Raw genomic sequence first — 26,865 nt, forward strand, 5'->3', positions numbered from 1 at the left:
TAGTAACTGGCTAGAGTTTGCCTTTGTAAAGTATAAACAAGTGTTATTTTGTATTTCATCATTTTCAAAATGCTTTTCATACATTTTCTCAAACTCGTAATGTGAAGCAGGTAAGGCAGGTATTATTATTCTTACTTTACCGATGAGAACATTGAAGATCAGATTTACATGTGCAAGTTCTCCTGACTAGTGAATAATACCAAGAACTGCAAACCTTGCAATTTTCCCCTTTATTTCCTCTCAAAAATTAATATTTCTGCTAAATTTTCTTCTGAAACAAAAATGTAAGATTTCATTTTCTCTGATCATTCCTTAGGAAATCTTCCCTCTGTTAGCCTCTCTGGGGGATGGGGGGACATGGGGAAAGGGTAAATACTTTTTAGGACAAATATGCAATATTCATTTTTAATCAACCCAGTGTTTTCAGTAAGTTTCTATAAGTTAACTGAAGTTCCAATTAACTTACAGATCTAAGTATGAGAGAATTTCCTTTAACTTACACAGTTCACCATGATACCTGACTATTGTATTACTCTAATTACTATAACGAAGAGTAGAAAAGTCTAAAGTGCAGTTATAGGATTTAACATGTGAATGTACAGTTATTACTGAATGTCAAGATAAGATTGTCCAGCTAAGGTTACCGTTCCTAAAACTACGGAGTCAAGGTTTATCTTTAAGCATGAAACAGAACATTGAGCTGGTTTTTGCTTCCATTGCTCTGACAGCCTTCATCTCTGTTTTCTGTGGAAGACTGTCTCTCTTGGTGATTTCAGCCTATGCTCTACTAGAAGCTGGGATTCTGCTCTCTCTATTCTTAAAGATACAGGGGCAAGGACGGGGATGCATCTTCAGCTCACTATACATTGGCCAAATAACATCGTGTTGGCATTAATTTCCATAACAACTATCTCACAGAGCGAAGAATGGAAAGGTTTTGGGGTGGCCTAAAATGGGAAACAAAGTTACACTGGGCTAAAAGTTCAAGAGTGGCAGTGGTGGATCAGATGCATTTTTTTCTGGGAAGATCATTAACAGATATTTTTGCTTCCTAAATGTTTGCAGGGTAGTTGCAAATCGTTTTTCTTCAAGCCATATTCTGTCTCATACAGTAATCTGCCAATGTACTAACTTTTCTGGTTTGCCCTTTTTGTTTCATTTTTTAGCATAGTTATCAGAAAAGGAAAAAAATTACCAAGCCCAATCATCAAACGCAATTTGATCAACCAAGAACATCCCTGAAATTCCAAGATCTCAGAGACACAAACTATGCTAAGGGCTGTGTTGAGAAATCCAATCGTGCATTCCTGACAATGAGCAAGCAGCAGTTTCCACGCTGGCACCCGTGCTCTCTCTCACCCAGATATACACCCTTACAACAAATTATACTACACCCCGAACACCGGGACCTACAGATACATACCCAGGGTTGAGGAGTATACCCAGAGGTGTTGAGCCACTGTAGCTTTCTGTGTCTCAGAGAGTGTGCATAAAGGAAAACAAAAGAAAGCAAAGGAGTGGAAGGGAGGATGGTGTTTCCACCCATTAATTTCAACCTATTGTCCTTTTAGAATTGCAAGCATTTCTTAGGTTTCAAAATATGTATGCCATATTTCATGCTTACTTCCTGAAGAATTATTTCACAACTACTTTACTTTCAGTAAAGCTTATTGGAAATTGGGGGAAAAAGAGTGAAAAATTGCTACTTTACAATTTTTTAAATCCTTTTGCTATCTTTCAGAACATTTGGGCTAGAAACATACAAGTTATTTTGTTGTTCTTAAAGTTGTTCTCTCTTATTTACCACATTTTTTCCTGCTGCATTTTTTCCCCTACTCTTGAGGTTGTGGACTGAGAAACTCCAAGGACCACTTTTTCCAGACTGGAAAACACTTCGGCTCTCCAAAGGCTTTTGAATCATCCTAAAGCTGAGGCACTGCTTGGCCACCCTGGCAGGACATGACACAGAAAATGGAGGCACTTTGATTCCCATTTCAAAGCCCCTTTCATGAGACACTTTCCCATTCAATTGGACGAGATACAACATAAGGTTTTCTCTGATGGGAAACAAATTCACTTTACAACATCTTTTATGAGGTTAGTCATTCTGGAGGGTATTTTCTTCTCCAGAGGAATCCACGCCCCACAAATTTAAACTATATGCTTCTTTATCTTAAAAGGGCAGCATCCTCGTAAATGGTAATAGAAGGAACACAGAACCCAAGGAAGTTTGGGGATCTTGGTTCCTTTGTCAGACTTTGTATCATCAGAAATTCTTTGGAAGAGTGAAATCAACCGGGTCTATATATGATTTTCATACATCTCTGGAATGCACAGAGCACAGTTCCAAGACATTGTTCTAACTTAGCTGGGGAAAAAAACCCAAACAAAAAACTAAATCCTGGCGTCTTTGAGCAGTGGTTCTCAAACATCGCCATCACTTTGTATCACCTGGAGGGCTTATAAAAACACAAATTACTGGGCTTCACCCCGCAGAGTCTGTGATTCAACAGGCCTGAAGTGGGGCCTGGGAATTTTCCTTTCTACCCAGACTTCCCAGGTAGTGTCGACACTGCTGGCCCAGGGACCCACATTTTGAGATCCACTCTGCCATCCAAAACTTCCGCTGACCTCGTCCAAATCAAGACACTTCAAGGTTCTCTGCGTCACTTCTGCGGAGAGCCACATTTGTTTAGGGCCAGGCATTTAGGGAAGATGATATGCTTGGGGTTGGCCCAAGCACGTTCCTTCCCAGGCCAGTCACTGTCGCTAGGGAGCAAAGGACAGGTAATCGCCAGCTGCTGAAGGTAGGGTAACCTACTCGCTGCGGAGTTGGCTCTCGCACGTGACCGCTGGGCGTGTACACCGCATCCGTCGTCTGCCTCCTCCCTACGCCCGGGCTTGACGGTCCGAGTGGAACCACAGGACGACTCCAGTCTCCCAGGCCCGTGGCCGCCACCCGCGATGGCGCTGCTGCGCGCGCTCGTCTGCTGCCTGCTGGCCGCCTGGCACGGCCGCCCCGGCCTCGGGCTGCCCCTGGCCCCCGCGGGCGGCCGCAGTCCCGCTCCGGCGCTGGGTGAGTCGCCCGCGACCCTTTCCCTCTCGGGAGCTGCCCGAGAGCGCCGGGCGGAGGCGCCCGCGCAGTCAGCAAAAGTGCGCTGGGTCCCGGACGCGCCGGGCGCGGGGAGGGGGCGACGGGGGCACGGGCGCCCCAAGGCCGCCGCCGGGAGCTCGGGGCTCCGCGGGGAGAAGTCCCCGCGCCGCTGGGGGCGCTCCAAGGGGGCGCGGCGGCCGGATTCCGCCTCGTGCGGTTGTTTACACTTTGTGTCTCCGGGTGTTTTGCTCCTTGGGGAAGGGAGGAAAGAAACGCTGCGTGTTTCAAGGAGAAAAGCTGCTGCGAGTTAGACGTCCTGCGTTCTCGGGGGCCCCAGAATCTGCCCAGAGTGACTGGGGGAGCTGCGGAGTTCCCGCCGCACCTCGGGGGTGTAAATTTCAGTGGGACGCAGTACCTTCTGTCCTGCTTACTGAGTTTGGCGGCCCTTTCCTCCCACTCCTGTCAGAGTATAGTCAGTCTCCGCGCTCCCCGCCCCTTAGTCTGCGTTAGAACTCAGGGGGCTTCATTTCTCTGTACCTGGATGTCACTAGGCTCCCTGCGGGCGGGACCAACTTTTATTCATTCCCAACATTTAACACAGTGCCTGTTAGAGGAAGGTTCTCAACGTGTGGTCGGGACCAGCGTCAACTTGTTAGAAATGCAAGTTTTCAGCCCCACCGCAGACCTACGGAATCTAACTCCCAGAACTCGGGCCCAACAATCTGTTTTAATAAATCCTGCAGGTGATTCTGATAGATGCTAGAGTTTGAGAACCACTGGTCCAGAACCCATAGATGTTGGATGAGATTTTACAATGCCATCTGAGCCTTCAGTTTCAAAGAGCAAGGTACTCCCACCTCCCCGACTCTCTTTAAAAATAATTACTCTTTATTTAGAGAGGGAAACATTAGATCGGTGGAGTTCTGTTTGTGTTTTGGGCATAGCTGTCTCTGAAATTCGGGGCAGTGCTTGATGCCGAAACCTCCTCTCTTCTCTGTGGCTCTTGCTCTCTCACACGACTTCGGAAATGATCTGGGAGAAACGCCTCCTCTTGTCCCAGAGCCAAGTCCTCGTGACTCAGCTGTCAGGCAGTTGAAAGCAAGAACTGTAAAGCTGGTTTCCCAACTGTAGGTCGTAACAACAAATTGTCCCCAAATACTTACTGTTCTGGTTTCTGCTTTTATTCAAGCTGAAGTTGCATTTCTCTAATTATGTGGCGGTTTAGGATTTTGAGATAAAATGTCCCAGGTTGCACAAGACCAGCCAATAGCAAATTCACCTTTTAGGTTGGTTTTAGGAATCTGATTGCTGAAGGCCTCGATGACAACATTCTGGTGTCTGGTAAAGCTCTGCTTCACACCTCCCTGTTTTGGTGGGGAAGCTCCGAGGTTGTGTCACTAGGGAAGAGGAAGGGATGGGGGTAACCTGGGTTCAAAGACCTGCTGAAGCATTGACTCAGCACTTTCACATTGGATATATTAGTTTACATGTTTTCCACTTGATGTGACCTCTTCTCTCCCCCTGACCCCCATCCCAAAAGGCTTGGATTTCCTTTACAATGCAGTGACCGGCCTCTGCCTACTTGTTGTATGTGTGTATGTGTGTGTGTGTGTGTGTGTACGCGTGCGTGTGTCTGTGTGCAGATTCCCAGTCTCGGGCTTCCCGTTCTGTCAAGTCCCTGTGGTCAGAGGACATCAGCCCAGGGACACTTCACCCGGGTGTTTTCGGCGACGACTCTTTAGATTTAGTAGTAGGTCAGGACCTGCTGGAGTCTGTGGTGGGAAGTGACATTATAAACAAATAAACAAAAGAACCTATTTTAAACAACACCATGTGTCCAAAAATCTGAATTATGGCTTACCAGGTTCTTAAGGATAAATTATAACTTTTTTTAGATAATTATAAGATTTTTTGGGGTATAATTTTGAGCACTTATCTAGATATGTTGACAGTACGCCCACATACACACATATCTTTGTGGAAATCTTTTTAAAGATAAGTCTGTAGAGCCAGCCCTGATGGCCTAGTGGTTAAAGTTCGGCATACTCCGCTTCAGCGGACTGGGTTTGGTTCCTGGGTGCGGAACCACAGCACTGTCTGTAGCCATGTCTGTCAGTAGCCATGCTGTGGCAGCGGCTCCCACAGAAGACCTAGAAGGAGTCACAACTGAAATATACAACTATGTACTGGGGCTTTGGGGAGAAAAAAAAAAGAAGAGAGGAAGATTGGCGACAGATGTTAGCTCAGAGCAAATTTTTCCCAGCAAAAAAAAAAAGATTTTCTGTAGAACAAGAAAGTAATTGTGGGGTAGTGAATAAAACTTTGAACTTCAAACCAGAGAATCTGGATTGGGGTGTGGGCTCTGCCTCAGACCAGGTCCATGGCCTTAGACACACACACACACACACACACTCACACACACACGCACACAGCATTTTGTATACAATTTCATTAGAAGTGGAGGTGAGACCTCCAGAGGTTCATTATTTGTAAATTCCAGGTTAAGAACCTGTCAGAGCTCTGTTCTTGACTTCTATTTAAAGACACTCTTTGGTGCATTTAAATAATTACCCTTCACTTATCCATCTGGCAATGCAATTTAGTGGAAAGAGCACTAGGCTGTGAGTCTGGAGTGACTGGTCCCAGTTTAGCTGAGTTGGCTTGTGATCTTGAGGAAATCCTGAAATCTGCCTATGCCTACTTAAAGAATGTTTGTTTAGGGCCTACTACAGGTCAGACATATTCTAGATGCTGGGGATATATAAATCTAGGTACTAGATTACATCAGAGGGAGTGTCCTTAGTGTCTTTCCAGTTTGGGTTTACAAAAATTTAATATATTTACAGTCTCATGTCCCTTAATTGTCACAGTATCTCAGGTAGGTGTTGTCATTATCTATTTTACATGAGGCAAGTGAGACGGAAGGCCATTTAAATGTGAGCACACACAGAGAGGCTGTGTGTGCAGTGGTTAAAGAGCAGCATGAACTCTAGAGTCAGATTTCCTGAATCCTTATTGGCTCTGTTGAGTCTGGTGTATGTGATTTGAGCTTAAGTTCTGTGTGCAGCAGCTCTGGATCTGTCAAATGGAAATAATGATGAGTTAATACAGGTAAAGCATAAAAAACAATATGAATATATTTTCTAATAAACTTATAAACTCGATAAGTTTTAACTACTACTTGGAAATGAGGAAGTTCAATCTCAAATTCAAGCTTGGGTTTACAAAATAATAACAGCACAACTAAAATCGGGCTTACTAGCTGCCAGGCACCTCCTGAGAGCTTTACTTCTACGAAGCCACTTACCTCTCACGCAGTAGGCACCAATATTATTCAGATTTTACGGATGAAACAAGAAACAAGCCAAGATCGCACAGCTAGATTAGCAAGTGGAGTTTGGATTCGAAGTCAGGCAGTCTGACTCTGGAGTCCTCACCCTTAAGCGTAACACTATACAGTTCTGTGTGCAGCTTACTACACCTTAACATTCTACAAATAATAAAATACATGTTTACATAAAAATGAGATGTACTATATATAGATTTATACCCCAAGGAAGGGCAGCCTCCAGGATGATTCTGAGCTATTTGCCAACTCCACTTTATGTGCTGAATATAGAATGTATAAGCTGGAAATAAAAGTTGGAGTGTTTTCTACATTATGGAATAAAATAAATTACTCTTGGCAAATGTTTCCAAATGGGGACTGAATACCAAGTAATGGACCATAAAGACTATTTCATGTCTACCTGTTGTCAATTTCGCCTTACTCTGGTGGGACTCCAAGCCACATTTGGAGGAGCTCCAAGGAGGGGCTCACAGGTGGGCCTCGAACCCACAATCTGTCCCTTCCCCAGAGGCTTCTTTTCTGTTCGGTGTCGCAGGTTTGAAACGAAAGCGGAGCTGAGTGTTCAGTGGCACAAGCTTTTATTCAATGTCCGAAGAATGGAGAGGTGGGAACTATGTTCACAAATCAACTTCTCAGCTCTTGGGGCGAGTAAGCAGCTATAATGCGTCAAGATAATGAAGGGAATAAAATAATAGAATATTCATCATATTCACGGAACAGGGCAAGCTTTTTGGAGAACAAGGGTGCCACCTCTTTTCTTTCCTTATTTAGTCATATCCTGCTGTTGCCATGGCAATTGTAAACTCATGGCGCTGGTGGCTGTGTTATGTAGTGTGGCAATGCATTACAATGAGCGTATAATCAGCTGTGGGATCTAGGTCAGGTCAAGTCAGATTGCCATGTTGCCTTCACCCAGTTTTAACTGGTTTTGACTATATATGTCAGCCATCTCCTCTTTCCTCTCATTGTGGTTTCCTGTAAACTAAAGAGAACGTGTTAGGCTTTTTCTGAGCAGCGTTGTGGTTAATGACTTAGGGGCCAGGGGCCGAGGTAACATACTTTCTTCTGGATCTTTTGTCTACCACTTCTTAGCTGTGAACTGAAATGTGTTATAAAATTATCACAACTCAAATATAACTTACCTTTTCTACCTTAACACATTAACTGTTTTCAATTTTTCACTTTATTATCCCAGCTTTGGGTTTTATTCAAGTTTTTCTCACATAACATACTTAGTTTTGATCACCTTTCTATGGATAAAAGTTTGCATTCTACTTGTTTGCCCCATGCTCTGGTGTAGTACATGCTGCTGTGTCACTTTCTGATATGTTTCTGATGTAAATCAGCCATAATCAGAGTGAACTCAAAATTCAAAGTGTGAAAAAGCCTCAGTATTAAAACAATTTATTAATTGCATATGAGAAGCAGCAAAATGATTGAAAATCTATGTAAATTATGTATAAGCAAATTTGACAGCCTTTCAAAATGGGGTTCAGATTTTGACTCTGTCATTTATTAGCTGTGTATACTAGAGCCAATGTCCTAATTGATCCAGCATTAGTTTCTCAAGTCTAAAGTGAGAATAATGATTCCTGCTTCAACAGAGTAGTTTTGAGAATGAAATGACATAGTATATTTTTTTTTTTTTTAAAGATTTTATTTATTCATTCTTTTCCCTCCAAAGCCCCAGTAGACAGTTGTATGTCATAGGTTCACATCCTTCTAGTTGCTGTACGTGGGACTCGGCCTCGCGTTGGACGGAGAAGTGGTGCCTCGGGGCACGCCCGGGATCCGAACCCGGGCCGCCAGCATCAGAGCGCGCGCACTTAACCGCCAAGCCACGGAGCCGGCCCATGACATAGTATATTTAAATTGCTTATCACAGTGCCTGGCACCTAGTAGGTACTTAATAAGGACAGATACTACTATGATTATTAGTACTAGTATTCTTTCAATGAAAGAATCTTTCTCAAGATGATTTACAAGCAGGGATGCTATCAAATGGGTTCTGGGCTTTGTCCTGAAAACCCAGTGGAAGCATCCTCTTTAACAAATGCTTCCCTTAATATTATTAACATTTTATACAAGTGTATGATAGAAGATGTTCCTCTATTAAATGGCTTTTAAGAGCCTCTGGCAATTCCTATCTTTAGTATCGAAGATTTATATTCTTTTTCCATTAATGTTGAGAGGCAAGGTTTTACAAGAAGTCAGGAGTGAGATTTAGTTCCTGGTTCTGCAAGCTATTCATTATGAAACCCTAACAAACCACATCATAATTTCTACATCAGTTTTTCTACAAGAAGAATGTAAATAAATTCTAAAAGCTTAAATTCTGCAAGGAGGGAGACATGTTATTAAGGCAAAATATGATATTATTATTCATCTCCCAGAAGGATGTCTCCGTATCTTTCTTTATGCAACTTATGTTTGTTATATAGTCTTTGTTGGGTAGTCGTGCTATCATTGAACTCATCAATTCTGTTTACTGTATTATGGTATTTATATCAGACACATATACGGTATTTACATCAGACACATATAAATAGTAAATTCTTGTAAATTCTTCCTACTGTCCTTGGAATCCTTATCTTCTCACAGGGAAGGACTATATTTAACTTCAGGGCATGTGAACATTTAAATTGCTAAGGCTTCCTCCATCACAGGGAGGAGCAAGTGTCCCCAGTATTACTGTAAATATTTTTTGGGAATTCCAAAAGAGAAGGAGATTTTTTTTTTTTTTTTTTTTTTTTTTTTTAAAGATTTTATTTATTTATTTTTCCCCAAAGCCCCAGTAGATAGTTGTGTGTCACAGCTGCACATCCTTCTAGTTGCTGTATGTGGGACGCGGCCTCAGCGTGGCCGGAGAAGCAGCGCGTCGGTGCGAGCCCGGGATCCGAACCCGGGTCGCCAGCAGTGGAGCGCGCTCACTTAACCACCAAGCCACGGGGCCGGCCCAGAGAAGGAGATTTAACACCATTTCTTTTCTGATCAACAGGACAGTTTTGGCATGTGACTGACTTACACTTAGATCCTACTTACCACATCACAGATGACCACACGAAAGTGTGTGCTTCCTCCAAAGGCGCAAACGCCTCCAATCCTGGCCCTTTTGGAGATGTTCTATGTGATTCTCCTTATCACCTTATTTTGTCAGCATTTGATTTTATTAAAAATTCAGGACAAGAATCATCTTTCATGATATGGACGGGGTAAGTGATTATATAAACACCGTTAGTTACTCAGTATTTATCTACAGTGTCCTAAGCTTCATTAGAATGCTGAATGCCATAAGAAGATTAGTTGTTTTAAGAGTTATTTGGGTTTAAAAAGTACTAGGTCAAATTAATCAACATTATTAGGGATAAAAAATTTTAGAAGTCCTGGTATTTTTGTTTTTTAGAAAACAGACTCTAGAGGTATGTCAATGTTAACTAAGAGATGAATCCATAAACAGCACACTTGTACCAGTCTCTTGAGATGTTTATTAATGTGATAATAGGCCTTAATTAAATAATCAAAAACGGAAGGCAATAATGGGAGTTAACCTGTGATAGCAATTTTGTAAACATCATCTTCTGGTGGTATAATTAACTAATTCCATCCAGCATGACAGAGTGAAAAGGCCTATATCTCCACTACCTGCAGTAATGACCATGGCGCTATTTTAATTGATTTATACATTGTAACTCATTTGGATATTATTATTATTATTATTACTATTATTGTAATTTTACAGATGAGGAAATGAAGGCACGAGAATCTAAGTAACTTGCCCAAGTGTACCCAGCTAGTAAGTTGCAAAGCTGGGACTTGAATCCAGGCATTTTTGCTCTGGAATCTGTGCTTTTAATTACCAAAATTTTTTGCCTTTTGTAAATCTTCAGTCAGGCAGTGAAATAGGCTGAGATTTCCAGTTTATCATTTGTATTACACAAATTTTCTTTTTTATAGGATTCTCTGTGGGAGAAAGGGAAATGAGGAGTAGTTTCTCAACTCTTTTAACTATCATCTGTTGTTTTGTAGAAGTTTTGTTGTAGAAGTCTGCAATGATAGTACAGCAAGGGATCACATGTAAGTCTAGTGACTTTTAATAGAAACTGACTTTGTTCCCTATGATTCTGTCTCCTTTTCAGGGATAGCCCTCCTCATGTTCCGGTGTATGAACTCTCAACAGACATAGTCATAAATGTGATTGCTAATATGACAACCACCATCCAGAATCTCTTTCCAAATCTCCAGGTTTTCCCTGCACTGGGTAATCATGACTATTGGCCACAGGTAAATTTGACCTCAACTTCCAGAAGTGCCTATAGCAATTTTCCCATCAGTGGTGCCAAAATTATGACAATAACTAGCCGATGGTAGGGCATGGGAGTGGGGCTCGTGGAGGTAGAGTGTGCTCTTAGTGCTAACTATTGAGAAAGGCAAGACAAGTGCTTTGGGGACTTTAAAGTGACTGTTAATAATTCTTAAAAAGTTATGTCCATAGTGAGGTTTTGGAAGCAAATTCCTAGTTTGTGGATTATTAATTCTTATTTTTCTTTATAATCTTCCTCAGTTTCTCCTTTCTTTTGAATAATTTTGTTGTTCATTTGCATTTCTAAGATAAGGTTAGCAAGAAAGGTTAATGTCGGGGCCGACCTGGTGGCATAGTGTTTAAGTTCGCACGCTCCACTTTGGCGATCTGGGCTTTGCAGTTTCGGATCCCAGGTGCAGACCTATGTACCACTTGTCAAGCCATGCTGTGGCGGCATCCCATATAAAATAGAGGAAGATGGACACAGATGTTAGCTCAGGGCCAATCTTCCTCAGCAAAAAGAGGAGGATTGACAACAGATGTTAGCTCAGGGCTAATTTTCCTCACCAGAAACCAAACCAAAAACAAAAACAAAAAGAAAGGTTAATGTTGACTAATGTTTACATTTTTTCAGAATTTTATTTAGGCATACAAAGCTCCCCACATGCTGATCTAAGCTAGATTGTGATTAAAAACAGAAACATTGCAAACTATCATAAGAACCAACGAGGGAGATTCATGTTCAAGTCTAGTTTACCTATTTAAGATGTGATTCAAGGTTGGAGCCAACCCTGTGGCATACTGGTTAATTTTGGTGTGCTCTGCTTTGGCGGCCTGGGTTCGCAGGTTTGGATCCTGGGCACAAACCTACACTACTTGTCAGCCATGCTTTGGGGGCCACATATAAAACAGTGGAAGATTGGCATAGATGTTAGCTCAGGGCTAATCTTCCTAAAGGAAAAAAAGAGGAAGATTGGCAATAGATGTTAGCTCAGGGTGAATCTTCCTCTGCAAAAAAAAAAAAAAAAAAAAAATGTGATTCAAGCCAGAGACTGTGTGCAGAATATTTAATGCCTGATACAGCCTGGGCTTCAACCTCTCAGAGCGACCATTTATTAAGCGGCCTGTGCATAATGGCTGGATACCAACCCTGGTTAGAGGGTCCTGTTATAGTGGTATAGAATCTTTGATTTGTATAGATTCAGGAGATCTCAGAGATTGTTGTTTAGTCCAGGGCTTGGCAATCTATAACCTGTGGTCCAAATTTGGCCTGCCACTTGTTTTTGTAAATAAAGTTTTATTGGAACACAGTCATGACTATTCTTTCTGTATTGCCTGTGGCTACTTTTGCACTATAATGACAGAGTAGAATACTTGTGACAGAGACCATATGGCCCATAAGCCTAAAATATTTATTATTTGGCCCTTTATAAAAAAGTGTGCTGACCCCTAGTCTAGATCAACTCTTTATTTTATAGATGAGAAAACTGAGGCCCAGAAATATTAAGTTGCTTGTTCAAGTCTCATAATCGCTCAGTGACAGAGCTCACATCCTGGAACTTTTGTGTTCAAGTAGACCAACACCCTTCACACAACCTTTGCTCTTGACAGACTAACATACTCAACATGTCCTGAACATAATATTTACTTTCATGGCTCTCTTTGTCTGCATTTTTCTTTTTGCTTAGAATATCTTTTCCATCACATGTCAAAAGGATGCTTAATGAGAGTTTTGACTATATTAGTTAGTTTGATTATATTACTTCGTCTAACTTTTTTAAAAAATCACAGAATACAGTGATTTTGAAAAGTTCTACTCTCGGATGAGCTTAAGTTTCAAGTGACTTCCTGGCACTGGCCTCCAGTCTTGAGATGAACAATATGTGAGTCTTTGTAAGGTGGCCTCTCAACCAGTAGTCAACTTTTGTTACTGTTGACATGTTAGATCCCACAGTGCAGAGGCTTAGGGATGAACAATCTCTAGGAGCCGGAAGTTACACATATTGTTTTTATATGCTTTAGGTAACAGGCAGACCGGTATAGTGGAACACATGTTTGGTTTAGAGTCGTATTCACTAGCATGTAAAACCTTATCCTTCTTTGCTTCTAATAGCTTGACCAACTTGGACGATTCACCTAATGTCCCTGATCCATAGGTCACTTATTTGTAAATAGGAGCAATAATACCTACCTTGCAAAGTTTTTGTGAGAATTAGTGATACTATATGAAAAGGGCATAGCTTCCCACCTGGTACATAATGAACCCTCAGTGAGTGGAGTGGTGGTTATTATCACATTAAGCAGTGACGTGGGGTACATTCTTTCTCACTCCTTTAAGGATTGGTTCCATATTGCTTTTATCTCTGTCTTCTTTTTGTGAAGTCAAATCTTATAATAATTGAAATGTATAGATACTATCCAACTTCTAACATATCCTTTTATAAGTAGAGCTGGGGTGAATTGGGCAGCCTGTATACCTTAAACAGTTAATTTTTTTCTCCTTCTAGCTTATGACTTGATATCTGAAAATCTTTTTTCTATTATTCCACTGCCATCAATTCACTGCAGTTTCAGGAATGTCAAATGTAACATGAAAGCCCGACAACAAATTTTCCTAGAGACTGATATCTGAGATTGAATGCTGGTGAATATTAGTAACACATAAATTTGACAAGTGTTATTTCTCCATTAAAACCCCATGAACATGTACCTAAACATAGCTACATAAACACACATATATAGACACACGTCCCCACCCATTACATCAGAAGCAGATATTCGTGTGGCAGCCCAGGAATGCCGCCAGTTGCCACCTGAGGAAGCACTCTGGGCCAGGGTCCTCCTTTCCTCCTACACTGGCAAGGCTGGTGCCACCAAACTTCTGGGTGCTCACTTCCCATTGTACCTCATTTCTCGGCAGTGGTCATGTCACTGCCAAAAGGGATTGAGATGATAGCATGGTGCGGTAGATAATTGGACATAAGGGTGATGGTGGAAAGACCTGGGATTTACACCCAGCTCTGGGATTGACCAGCTGTCGCCGGATAAATCACCTAACTTCTCTGCTGCTCATATTTCTCATGTTTGAAATAGAGAGAACAATCTAGAGTGATTTTTATATAATTTTAAGATTCTATATCACCATACCAGTATCTTGGCGTCCATCCCAAAGTAAACAAATGGCTAAGACTTAGGTTTTTTTGATGATGATGGTGATGATGTTGATGATGAGTACAATTTTTAATCAGAATCTAGATTGGCCTAAACCATTGTGTAATTTTCAGACAGGTGACTCTGATCTCTGACATAAACTGAAAATATACTTTGGATAATTAGTTCCAGTCAAAACAAGTCATTTGGTTACTGCCCTGAATGTGTGTATATTTTCATCATGTATTGGGCATATATATTAGGAACTAATGTGACTTGGGTGTCATCTTGAAAAATAAGCATTTTAATTAATACTTACAGGGACACTGCTTTAAGAAATAGGTCTATATCACCAATATACAGAAGGAAATGAGGAGAGAGAGGAAGATGGCTTCAGTTTTTAAATATAGTCTTTTAAAACAAAAAATAGGAAAAATTACTCAATTTCACAAATGGTTTGTGTTTTTATTCAGTATCTACTTTCTTAAAGTTTTGCTCTTTTTTCTTCCCTAGAGCTTATGTCACTATAGTTTATTATAATATGATAAAATAGGATGATAAAAAGATACTTTATGATAATAAAAATAATGTTTTATACATCTAACATACTGTTAAAAAATTGAAACAAGTTGTTATAATTTAGGCTGACATAAGGAGACTTCTTCAAATCAAAAGCGTGTGGTTGTCAATCTTCATTCAAGAAGTTAAGAAGCTTTATACTAGTGTTAACATTTCAGAGAACTTTGTTTAATTCTAAAATCGTGACATTTTCTCCATTCCCTCGGCATGCTACACTGGGCCCTGCATGTTTAGGGTCAAACTGCCTTCAGTGTCTCTTATTGAGCATACTCCACATGCATCCTATACCCCAGCCACACTAAAACAAGTGCTTTTCTCTGTATGTGGCACTGTGTTGGTGTCTGGGCCATAGTTTTTGCTTTGATGCCCTTTCTCGTCAACTTGATGAAATCATTATTCAACATCTGCTTCAAATGCTCTCTTTGCTCTCCCCGCTGACTCTCTGGGCCAGACGTGATTGTTCTTGCTTCTGCACACCTAGAAACTCTCTGGTGGTACCTAGCACATTGGCTTATAAGTGATTGATTACATTTTGTCCCCCGTCTCCCCAGCTGAGTTATGAATTTCTTGAAGATTAAATCTATCTAGTATTCATCCTTGCATCTCTGGATGCGTAAGATAGTAGTAAGCGCTCAAGTAATGTTTAATTTAATTAATCCATGTATCTTTAGAGTTTCAATGGGGGATTATATTGTTTGTGGCCAGGATCAACTGCCTGTAGTCACCAGCAAGGTGTACAATGCAGTAGCAAACCTCTGGAAACCCTGGCTGGATGAAGAATCTATTTACACGTTAAGGAAAGGTAAGCAAAAGATTTAGTCATCCTTATTTTGTCTCTGTTTTTATTCATGGTGTTTAGACTTAGATCTTTAATGTTTGCTTGGATGTGCCAATTCCAGAGAGCCTCTGTACCCAGTTTTTCTAGAGGCCATAAGTCATGTTTGAAAGCCAAGGAGAGGCACGGATGGTGAGTGGGCCCAGGGCAAGGAAAGCTGGGCCACGACCTCAGTGGCCAGCTCTGTAGGTACTATTGCAACAGACCCTTGGGCGAACATTCTTTCACCACAGGTGTGAATGAGGTTATGCCTTAAAGCCTCGTCTCCACTGAGAGTGTGGCAGCTCTAGTTTATCTGCCATTTCTTCCTCAGTAGTCTCTGGAAGGATCGATGTGTGTTCCCATTCTTTGGATTTCATATTTCACGATATCTCTCATCTTGACTCCCCAAAGATACAAAAGTAGGAATTGATGTATTAATCTTTCTTTTACAGAATTCAATACCTCATTGCCTAGTGCCCAAACGTTTAATTATCTTTTCATCTGAATATTGGATACAACTGTTGTTACCTCAATATGTGGAAGTGCCAGCATTGGACCGGGCACATAGTAGGTTTTCAATAAGTGTTTGTTAAATCTGAGTCTCATCTAATGACAGCCTATGTATGTGCAAACTAAACAATGAGAAATAAGCATCACCTTCCTGACTGGCATGTAAACCTTAATTAAGAATTTGCTTTCACAGCACTTGCATATCTGTGTGTGTGTTTTTCTAAAATGTGTTTTAAATTTATTTTTATAGGTGGCTTTTATTCACAGAAAGTTTCAACTAATCTGAACCTTAGGATCATCAGTCTAAACACTAACTTGTACTATGGCCCAAATATCATGACCCTGAATAAGACTGACCCAGCAAATCAGTTTGAATGGCTAGAAAACACACTGAAGATCTCTCAGCAAAATAAGGAGAAGGTAGATCCCGTAGTCTAAAATCATCAGGGGATCAACAGGGGAATAAATTCGAGTATTTATTAAACTTGAGGAGGGTCAAGTATTAATAAATGTATTACAATTTGAGGATGTTTTCACATGAAACACCTTATGATTTATCTCTGTTTTTGTTTTATTTTCTTTTGCTTTGAATGCTTTGAGGAGTGATTGTCATTTGTTGATAGAAAGAAAGTTGTGACCAAAGCCACAGTTACCTTATATCCTCAACAGTGTAGTTTAAATGAGACAAGTGCAAATACAGAGATATGAATAGTTTCATAATTTCATCTTTTCTTGGTAATAAATAGGAGAGATGGTGTATTTGCTTTCTAACTTTTAATTAATATACTTTCAATCTTGGGTATCTAAATGTCATTTGGTTATGATAAATGTGCAAAAAGATTCTCATCAGTCCTCCTTGCGTTTCCTTCTCCAGGTGTACATCATTGCACATATCCCAGTGGGGTATCTGCCCCATTCAATGAACACCACGGCAATGAGAGAATACTATAATGAGAAATTGATAGAAATTTTTAGAAAATACAGCAATGTCATTGTGGGACAATTTTATGGACACACTCACAGAGATAGCATCATGGTTCTTTCAGATAAAAAAGGTAATATGATGTTCTGTTTACATTTCCCCAATCTGAGATGCTAGAACAAAGCCTATCCAGTAATTTTTACTGATCCAGTAAATTAAGAGTTTCATTAAATCAACCTGACAGCACCAGCTTTTTCTGAATTACCTTCCATGATTGTATGGCTAGTGTCCAAATCATATTTAGGCCTGCAGTTGAGTTTCTTCCTATTAGCTCCACAGGGCCACCATCGTTTGATTGCTGTCTACACAAAAGCCTCTGAAATCCTCGGCTCACTCAAATTTTCTTTGAGATCCTCAATTTTAAGGAAATATTACTGTTTGTTGTTTACCTGCTAGACTCAAGTTGCTTCTGAGATGACTTGTTTTACTTCTCAGAATTTAAGAGCAAAGCACAATTTACCATTGCTTTAAGATAAAATGTACTAAGCTCTTACTTTCAAGTGCTTATCGATATTGTCATCTACCCAACATTAAAAGAAAAAAAAAATAGAAGAAGCTCTAGCAGGAAACAAAACAATGATTATCTATTTTTAAAGATTGAGTCTGCATGAGGGCAGAAAACTGAGAGCTACCAAAATAAGAGTTTTGATGTTATAGTAGTCAGCCGGGAGAAAAATCAATATATATTTTTTTCAGTAATTGGGGAACATTTTTGAAATGCTTTACCTCTTTCATCTAGAATGAGTGAGCTTGATAAAAATGACCATTTTCCAGTCTTTGATACCTTTTTAAATCAGAACGAAATTTAGTCCTATTATAGATATGTGTAAAACATGGTGACACTTTAATCAAATTCTTATTATGTAATCATTGGACTATTGTTTTAGGTAGAGGTACAGAACAAACTAGTTTTGTATTTTTGTGTGTACATATTTGTAATAACTTGGATTTTTTTTATTTTGAAAATTTTCAAATATATATAAAAGCAGAGAGAATGATAAAACATACCCCCTTGTACCATTACTTATATTCAACAAATATCAAAATTTTGCCACATTTGCTTTACTTAATTTTTTTATTCTTTTTTTTGAAGTATTTGAAAGTGAATCTCAAACATCAGATCTATTTCAATCCTACATGCTTCTGTATGCTTTGCTAAAATATATGGATAACCTACATGATCGTAATACTGTTAACTCACTTAACAAAATTAACTGTAATTCTTTGGTATCATCTAATACCAATCCATCATAAAAATTCCTCTATTTTCTCAAAAGTGTCTTTTTACAGTTGTTTCAAATCAGAATCCATCAAAGATCACTTATCATTTGGCTGTTATGTTTGTTAATCTCTTAATTTGGGACTTGTTCACATTTTTAATATAGTTAAACTCAATTTTTAAAAAATGTATGTTTATGTCACATGTTTGCCCAGGAACTCCAGTAAATTCTTTGTTTGTGGCTCCTGCTGTTACCCCAGTGAAGAATGTTTTAGAAAAACAGACCAACAATCCTGGTGTCAGACTATTTCAGTATGATCCTCGTGATTATAAATTATTGGTAAGGTGGCACAATTTTAGAATTGACCCCACATTTATGCATGTCTTTGTAGTTTTCATTAGTTTAGTTGAATGTTTCCAGTGCAGCTGTGTGAGTTGTAGTTTATGTTGAAATCTCACAATGTCTTTCTTCTTTTTTATATTTGGAATGTCAGCACTTTCTGACTATGGGTTTATGAGGTCAGCCTTTGGGAGGCCATTTCTGTCCTTCTAAGGACTTCACATTTATTTAGATGAAGGTTTCCTTGGGAAGTGCCTTATTGGTGGACTTGCATATATATTGAAACTTTTCACTAAGCCATATTTGTTATTAATTACTCTTCTCCAGAACATAGCTGTGAGGAAGAGTGTAGGTTCTGAAACCATACCCTCTCATGAGCTGTGGTACCTAACTCTTCTGTCCCAGTCTAGTCCTCTGTAAAACAGGGATTAAAATACTACCGACTTCACTGAGTTGCTATGAGGATTACACACACAAATATATGTGAAGCACTTAGAAGCATGCTTGGCTCATAGTAAGCGCTCAATAAATGTTGGCAAAAAAAATTTGTGAAGAAAATAAAGTTAGTTGGACGTTTATCTTAGAGACAAAATTTCTCTGGAGCTTGTACATGACTCTATGCTTTAGATAAATTTAGCATCAAAAGGCTGGGAAGTAGCTTATGGGTACTGCCCCTTTCAATAAGAATAATTTGAAAAGAGTTTCTCAATTAAAATCTTTATTAACGTAACTACAATTTTTTCCCTAGACAAATTTAATAGGAGGTAGCTCTGTTATTCCCTAGAGCATGTTTTTGCAAAGGAGGTAAGGCAGGGGAAATCTGATTTAATCCCTAAACATTAGATTAAGTGAGGAAATAAAACAATTGACTGTAAACTAGTCCAACAGAATCCTTTGTACAACTATTAGTTGCCTATTTTTGGATCTGAACCTCAGATACACACATGTGTATATACTGTGTATATATATGTCTGTGTGTGTGTGTATGTATGTATATATTTACTGACATGGAAAGATGTCCCTTATATAGCACTGAATAATTTTTAAATATGCAAAACAGTTTGTATAGCATGACTTCATTTTTTGAAAAAGCCAAAAAGATGATAAATATATATATATTCTAAATATTTGTATTTGTTTTGTACATACAATCTAGAACAACACACATACACGGGAGTGCTGGTAAATGTTTAGCAACTGGTTCACTGGGGGAAAAAGTGCTTTGATTTGTAATGTTTGCCAATTTCCATGATATAAATACTCCCATCATAGCCAATTTCAAGCTGTCAAAGTGATATCAACTAACTTGCAAGATTCCTGAAAATTTGACAATCTGCTCTTGTGAGCTGGTGCAAGCCACCTCCATCACATCATTGATTTATACATAACTATTAGCAGTGGTTACTTCTGAGATGTGTGAATCAAAGGCTTTTTATTTTGTGCATGTCTCTGTATCGTTTGGATTATTTTCTATTATGTTCTTTCCGTATTTTTTTTTGCTGTGGTGATTGGCCATGAGCTAACATTTGTTGCGAATCTTCCTCTTTTGCTTGAAGAAGAGTGGCCCTGAGCCAACATCTGTGCCCATCTTCCTCTATTTTATACATGGGATGCCGCCATAGTATGGCTTGATAAGCAGTGCATAAGTCCATGCCCAGGATCCGAACCTGTGAACCCTGGGCCACCGAAGCGGAGCATGTGACCTTACACTACACCACCAGGCCGGCCCCTCAGTATTTTTAAAATGAAAAAAGTAATATAGATTTTCTATCAGGACTCTTTTTCTTTAAAACGAATTCTAACTTTTTTTTAATAACTACAACTTTAAGAATGTCATATAGGGGCCGGCCCTGTGGCTTAGCAGTTAAGTGCGTGCGCTGGGCTACTGGCGGCCAGGGTTCGGATCCCGGTCGCACACCGACCCACTGCTTGTCCGGCCATGCTGAGGCGGCGTCCCACATACAGCACCTAGCAGGATGTGCAACTATAATGTACAACTATCTACTGGGGCTTTGGAGAGAAAAAGGGGAAAAAAAGGGAGGAGGATTGGCAATAGATGTTAGCTCAGGGCCGGTTTTGCTCAGCAAAAAGAGGACGATTAGCATGGATGTTAGCTCAGGGCTGATCTTCCTCACAAAAAAAAAAAAAAAAAGAGTGTCATATAAAACCTAATAAGGACTCCTCTTGCTGTTTAGTACTTTATGCCAAAGAATAAACCAGGTTTTGGTACTGTTTTTAACTATAGGATATGTTGCAGTATTATTTGAACCTGACAGATGCTAATCTAAAGGGAGAATCCAACTGGCAGCTGGAGTATATCCTGACCCAGACCTATGGCATTGAAGATTTGCAGCCAAAAAGTTTGTATGGATTAGCTAAACAATTTGCAGTTCCAGACAGTAAGCAGTTTATAAAATACTACAATTACTTCTTTGTGAGTTATGACAGCAGTGTAATTTGCAATGGGAAATGTAAGGCCTCTCAGATTTGTGCAATTATGAATCTTGATCATGTTTCCTATGTAGATTGCCTCAAACAATATTATATAAAGCACAATCCATAGTATTTCACAGTTTGTGTTCATAGAAAACGTGACGTTGCTCTGTTTCTGAGATCGGTTTGTGGGAATTGTTACATAAATCTTTGTGAGTTACTGATTGAGCAAGCAGAATTACTCCTGTCTTTGCTTTCGTTTTTATGATACCCAAATGTATATTTTTATGATACCCAAATCTATATTTTTAACCTTCAAAATTTTTATTATATTGTATATATGTAAACTGCCCATTACTAGAATGATGTTTGGATGTAAATATCCTATCTTCCAGTTTGTATAATTATATCTAATTTATACTCTTGTTGAAATTGTCATTTATACAATAAAGCAAATGATTTCTTCCTAAGTATGATGAATTAGTATTATTATTTTTTTCCTGAGGAGGATTCGCCCTGAGCTAACATCTATGCAAGTCTTCCTCTATTATGCACGTGAGCCACCACCACAGCACGGCCACTGATGAGTAGCATAGGTCTGTGCCCAGGAACCAAACCTGGGCTGCCAAAGTGGAGCACACCAAACTTAACCACTAGGCCACGGGGTCAGCCCCCTAAATTATTGTTAATGTGATAATTTTCAGTCTTTTAATTCACTCTTGTTAAAACCTCATGTGTAAACTGAGGTTCAAACTGTTTAAATCTCATATGTAAACTAAAGTTAACACTATTTACAGGCACTATTTTGGGAAAACACCAAGGTCTCATCAGGGCCATCTCTGAGCATATGAAACATCACGGGACATGTATTGCCTAGCTGTCTTCACTCTGTGAGTGAAGTTAGCGGTACTCTTTAGTACCACTAAACTTTCAAGAAGAGAATGTCACAAGTTGTACTATTTGTAACTGCAGTGTACTAGCACAAGGCTTAGGTCCTAGTCCAGTGCCTGGCACTTAGTAAATAATTGCTGAAATGAATTGAAAGATATGAATATTTCTCAAAGAAATATGCTAGGATGCAGGGGTAGTGTTTTCTTTGTCACAATATTCCAAGAGAGGATAAAAATGAGCTTTTATATCACGGGATTGTTTTTAGGGATCTCCCAGGGCTCCTTGCTTCTCACCAGGTCTATCAAGCTGTTGTTTCCTTCCAGTTTAGGTGGGAGAATTAAAGTAGAAGAGAAAAGGAAGAGGCTGAGAAATTTAGGGGAAGGGAAGATTGTACACCCCAGTACTTGGGCTTGCTGGAGAAGACATGCAATCAACAACCTTAGGTCAGTCAACGAGGAGGATGGACTCATTAGCCTTGTGACTGGTTTGACTTCCTGTAAAAAAATGACTTGCAGATGTAAGATCTCACCATAGTGAAACCAAATTTTCCTGATTTGTAGAGGACTGAGAATATGCATATTACAAAATAAAAATATTATATCTAAGAAACTATCAATATTCATTAGGTAAACATTTTTTAATTTTTAATTTTAAAAAATTATTATGTTTTATAAGTGAGGATGCTGAAATAAAGCAAAATTCATTGTTATAAAATAATCACATCATTTAGAATTCATTCTGCCTGCAATTATATTTAAATTGTCAAATGACTACATCATGTATTTATATATTTTTATACTTGTGGACAGAAGTTTTAAGAAAACAAGATTGCATCATTTAAGGAAAAATTTTAAAATGGTGAAAATCAGAGATGGCATGAGCTGACTCAGACAATGAGCCCCAGCACTGGAAGTGAATAAGCTTGGGCTTCTGGGATTATTGTGGAAGAAATTCCTGCATCTTTGGGGATTTGGTGCAGTAGACATTTAGAGTCCTTCCCACTTTATTCTACGATTTAAAATTTTTATTGCTACCTTTTTGTATTCAGTTTACCTTCACCTTAAAGTAGAAACAAATGATCTTAAAGTTCCAGTAACATTTAGGGATGTTAACGGTAGTTAAATGAATTTTTCCATTCTTAAATCATAGCATTTTAGAATAATTTATTGTGGTTTATTTCAGATTATCTTCAAATATATAATAATTTTGGTATGTGCATGGTAAAGCTTGTCTTGATTTGCCTCTTTTTATTGATAGTGCTTTGGCAAATTTATAAACTACATCCAGTTTAGATTTTTAAAATTGCTACTTTGAAGCCCATTTTGTTTAGCCACATATTGATAGGAAGGAAGGGGAGTAAAGGTGAGGAGAATGGGAGAGAGTCCTTAATAAGAGCCACTGATTTTGGTGGGTAGAGAGATTTAGGGATGAAACAAACTTGCTTACATATACAAGGAAATATTTATTCGGGTGAATTTTTTCCATTTATAGTAGTTGTCGATGCAAATAATCAATAATCATTCTATTATAAAAGAAAAGGGGAGAGAGAGTTTTACTTGAGCCAAATTGAGGATTATAGCCCAGAAGCTGCAGCCTTTGCAAGGAAGAAAGCTCTCCAGGGAAGAGTGATTTTCAGCCTAGTTATATGCCATTTCCAAAGAGACATAAACCAAGCATGATAAGGGGACATTCTTTCAAGGGTTCCAGGAGATATTTTGTTACAGATTAGCACGTACACAGTGGGCCATCATGACCCTGGAGTCATGGGAAGGGAGACTTATCTTCAAAGAATGCTGATGTCATGGGAAGAGAGGCATCAATTCTTCTCTTCAAAGAGTACATTATTTACTTAGGATAATGATCAAAGCAGATGTACAGTGTTTGTTCAACAAGCTGCAAGTTAGGCCTTTTGGCCCAAATAAAATTTCAGGTTTAAACCAGAATGGCTTCCCCATACACCTCAGTATATAAAAATTTTCTTACATCATAGTAACAGTCTCACATATTATGAATGGGTTGGCTAAACTGAATAGGCATCTCTCATCTTGCATGAATGCAGTAGAAGAATCCGCTTAGTGAATTCAGCAGTCCTCCTAGTGGTAACTGGTCCTAGGACACTGTCTGATCTTGTGTCCAGACCCCTGAGAAAATCTAGACTCTTGGAAGGTGCGCTGAATCTTGCCTCTCAGATATTGTCACACCTGCCTGGAGTGGCTCTTTTATGCAATGAGCTTTATGCCAAAAGGAAAAAGCTGGAACTTCACTGGGCTAAAACTATAGGTAATATGACTGTTTCCGGACCTGCTTGCTAACTAAAATCTATGAGACTTGCTTTCCTTTTCAATATTATCAGATAACAAAGTTGGGGGGTAAGAAGGCTAAAGTCTTCACCTCCCTCCAACTATTGGAGCTACTTTTATCTTCCAAAAGAACTGAATCACCGCAAATATTTACATTGGGTCAGTTCTATAGTATAAAGTTGAAAATGAAATTCTCTATTTCTTAGCACCTAGGAGTATACCTAAGAGTAAACTCTCAAAAATATACAGTAGGAGTATAAAAATATCTATGGCAGCATTGTTTGTAATAACATTAACAAACCTGAAACTACTGCATCAACGGGAGAATGGATAAATGAAATTTTGTTTATTCAGAATGTGGAATATTATATAGAAGTGAGAAATTAACATTCATAAATGTCACAAGCATAATAATGAGTGTTTTTCACTCATTATTTCACTCAATATAATCTCATTTACATCAAACTTTAAAAATGCATAAACAGTGTATATTGCTTCGAGATACATGTAGTAGACCAAAAAGGTGTATTGGCAAAATAAATGTCAAATACAGTCATGTTGGAGGTTGGTAAATGGCAAAGATGATTGGGGAGAGATAAATAGGGGGATTTAAATGTGTTGGTAAAGTTTTATTTCCTTATGCAGTCAGTGGCTATATTGATGTTTGCTCTTTTTTTATACATTTGTTTATTTATTAGATACTATGTATTCACTTTTTGTAAGGGGAGATGGAGATGTAGCCTTTAAAGTTGATTATTTTGGCTCTTCTATGGATAATTTTTCAGAGGAAAGAATGGAGACATTGGGAGGGTTTGAAGTATTCTAGGTGAGAGGGGATTGTAGATGGGCTGAGGTGTTGGCAGTGGGGAGAAGTAGCCCATTTGGGGATATATTTTGGAAGTAGAAGGAGCAGTATTTGTTGATGGCATGGATGTAAGAGATGAAGTACAGAGAGAAATAAAGGATGACTCAGATTTTTGGCTGGAGAAACTGGTAGATGGTGGTATCATGAGGGAGTCGGGACTACTACAAGAGGAGAGGGCTGGTGTGGAGTGTGTGTGGTGGGGGCAGAGCAACAGATTAAACGTATTGTTATGTATTACAGCTAATACAGGCTACCCAAGAAGTCCTCTAGTTCGTTAAACATTTTGCTATTCTAAAGGACTTTAGGGTTTCTTTTTATTTTATTTATTTATTTATTTATTTAAATTTTTTGTTTATTGCAGTAACATTGGTATATAACATTGTATAAATTTCAGGTGTACATCATTATACTTCTATTTTTGCATAGATTACATCATGTTCACCACCCAAATACTAATTACATAGGGTTTCTTTTTAAAAACAAATTAGTATCCTAAGAAAGAAGCCAAACCAACTCAGACTCTATTACTATGATGGTTTCTACAATATTTAAAATTTGTTAGGAATAAACATGACTTACTTATCGAAATTTATCATCTGCCTGCCTCCCTCTTGCTACTGCCTAACCGTTCTAGATAAGTTTTGAGGACACTTAAGGGAAGGAAAAATAGTATTAATTCAATTATTGATGAGCTATCTATTCTTTTGGTAGAGAATGGTTTTCCTGATGCTACAGAATCCCCTACTTGAGTTTCCTCTCCTTGGAGCAATCACGTACATAAGCATAATGTAGGCAACAACTCGATGGAACATTAAAAAAAATAATGAAAAGATAGGGATCATATCTATTTTATAACTATGGTTTTTCAAGACATATCTGAAGTTCCTGTTTTATAAAATTATCCTCATTTAATTTTATCATGATTCAGCATCCCCACTTTTTAATAAAATGAATTTCTTTCTATAATATGTATCTGTTCTTTAATTAAAAAAATAAAATCATTATAAAACTTCTTTCTCTTTTATTGTAAAAATTCAGGTCTTTTGCATTCTATTCTATACCTAAAACATTTCCTTTTGAAAGTTCTGTGTCCCCAAATTGGTGATTTAGAAAGATGGCTATGGATGTCCCCTGACCATTGCCTTGTAGGCCTGGAGGTCTGCTTTTCATACAGGGCCAGGGACCCATGTGGTCCTATTGGTTTCTATGGTCTTTGTTCCCGCCTCATCACAGACTCCCACTTCACCACTCTATATTCTAATTAAAAGAGACTGTCAGTTTCAAAACACAAATGCAATTACCCATTTCTTCACTTTTGCTCACATTGTTCCTTTTCCCAGTCTAAACTCCTTCATTTCTTTCTCTCTTCAATATTATTTTTTTTAAAGACCCAATATAAAAATAGTGTTTGCTGTCAAAACTTGTTGAATGAATGAAATTATATCTGCTTTTGGAGATACTTTACCCAATTCCTTGCTGACTCCTGAATTCCTTAATGAATAGATAAAACTTATCAATGAGCAGCAGCGATTAAATGTTTAAGATGGAAATGGTTGGCTTAGGCAAAACACTGACTGAAACTTATCTCCACTAAAGGGTAATGAGTTGATTAGTCAGCCATCCTACATGACTGGGAGCATCCTCACTCCAGTTGAGACATAGAGGATGGGGTCTGGCATTGGCAGGTTGGGAAAAGGGAACTGAGAAGGGAGGTGGGGATTTTGAGACATAAGAGAAGAATGGTAACATGTCCTCTCACGTTGTGGCAGTGGAGAGGGTGTAGTGAGTAGGAGGTCATTGGGAGGTCATATGATAAGGTGATGAGGTCAGAGCTTCTAGTGAGAGGCATTTGACATCTGGTCCCAGCTTCTCCACTCATTTTGAGAGCAGTCAAGGTGTTTACCTGTCCCTAATTCAATTTGTCTCATCTATTAAATGAGAGTTAAAACATCACTTGATTTATAACATTGTTGTGGGAATTAAATGAAAATGTAAAGTGCACAGTTCAGTCTCTGGGCATAGTAAACATTATGTAA

General features: G+C 38.9%; 1 protein-coding gene and 1 long non-coding RNA gene across 2 annotated transcripts in view; both read left to right on the plus strand.

Annotated features, from left to right (window-relative positions):
- LOC147914543 (uncharacterized) overlaps nucleotides 1-26,865 on the plus strand; it is a 487,630-nt gene that overhangs the window by 210,261 nt on the left and 250,504 nt on the right. The gene's annotated exons all lie outside the window — the stretch shown is intronic.
- Nucleotides 2,793-21,243, plus strand: SMPDL3A (sphingomyelin phosphodiesterase acid like 3A). Its single transcript, XM_004422278.3, has 8 exons — nucleotides 2,793-3,076; nucleotides 9,442-9,655; nucleotides 10,580-10,724; nucleotides 15,178-15,274; nucleotides 16,050-16,219; nucleotides 16,674-16,854; nucleotides 18,216-18,340; nucleotides 20,586-21,243. The coding sequence occupies exons 1-8, from the start codon at nucleotides 2,965-2,967 to the stop codon at nucleotides 20,901-20,903; spliced, it is 1,362 nt and encodes a 453-aa protein (XP_004422335.1). The 5' UTR covers nucleotides 2,793-2,964; the 3' UTR covers nucleotides 20,904-21,243.

The sequence above is a fragment of the Ceratotherium simum genome, chromosome 19 (genome assembly GCF_057802395.1).
Source record: "Ceratotherium simum simum isolate JZ-2026a chromosome 19, ASM5780239v1, whole genome shotgun sequence".
In the NCBI taxonomy this organism is placed as follows: domain Eukaryota; kingdom Metazoa; phylum Chordata; class Mammalia; order Perissodactyla; family Rhinocerotidae; genus Ceratotherium; species Ceratotherium simum.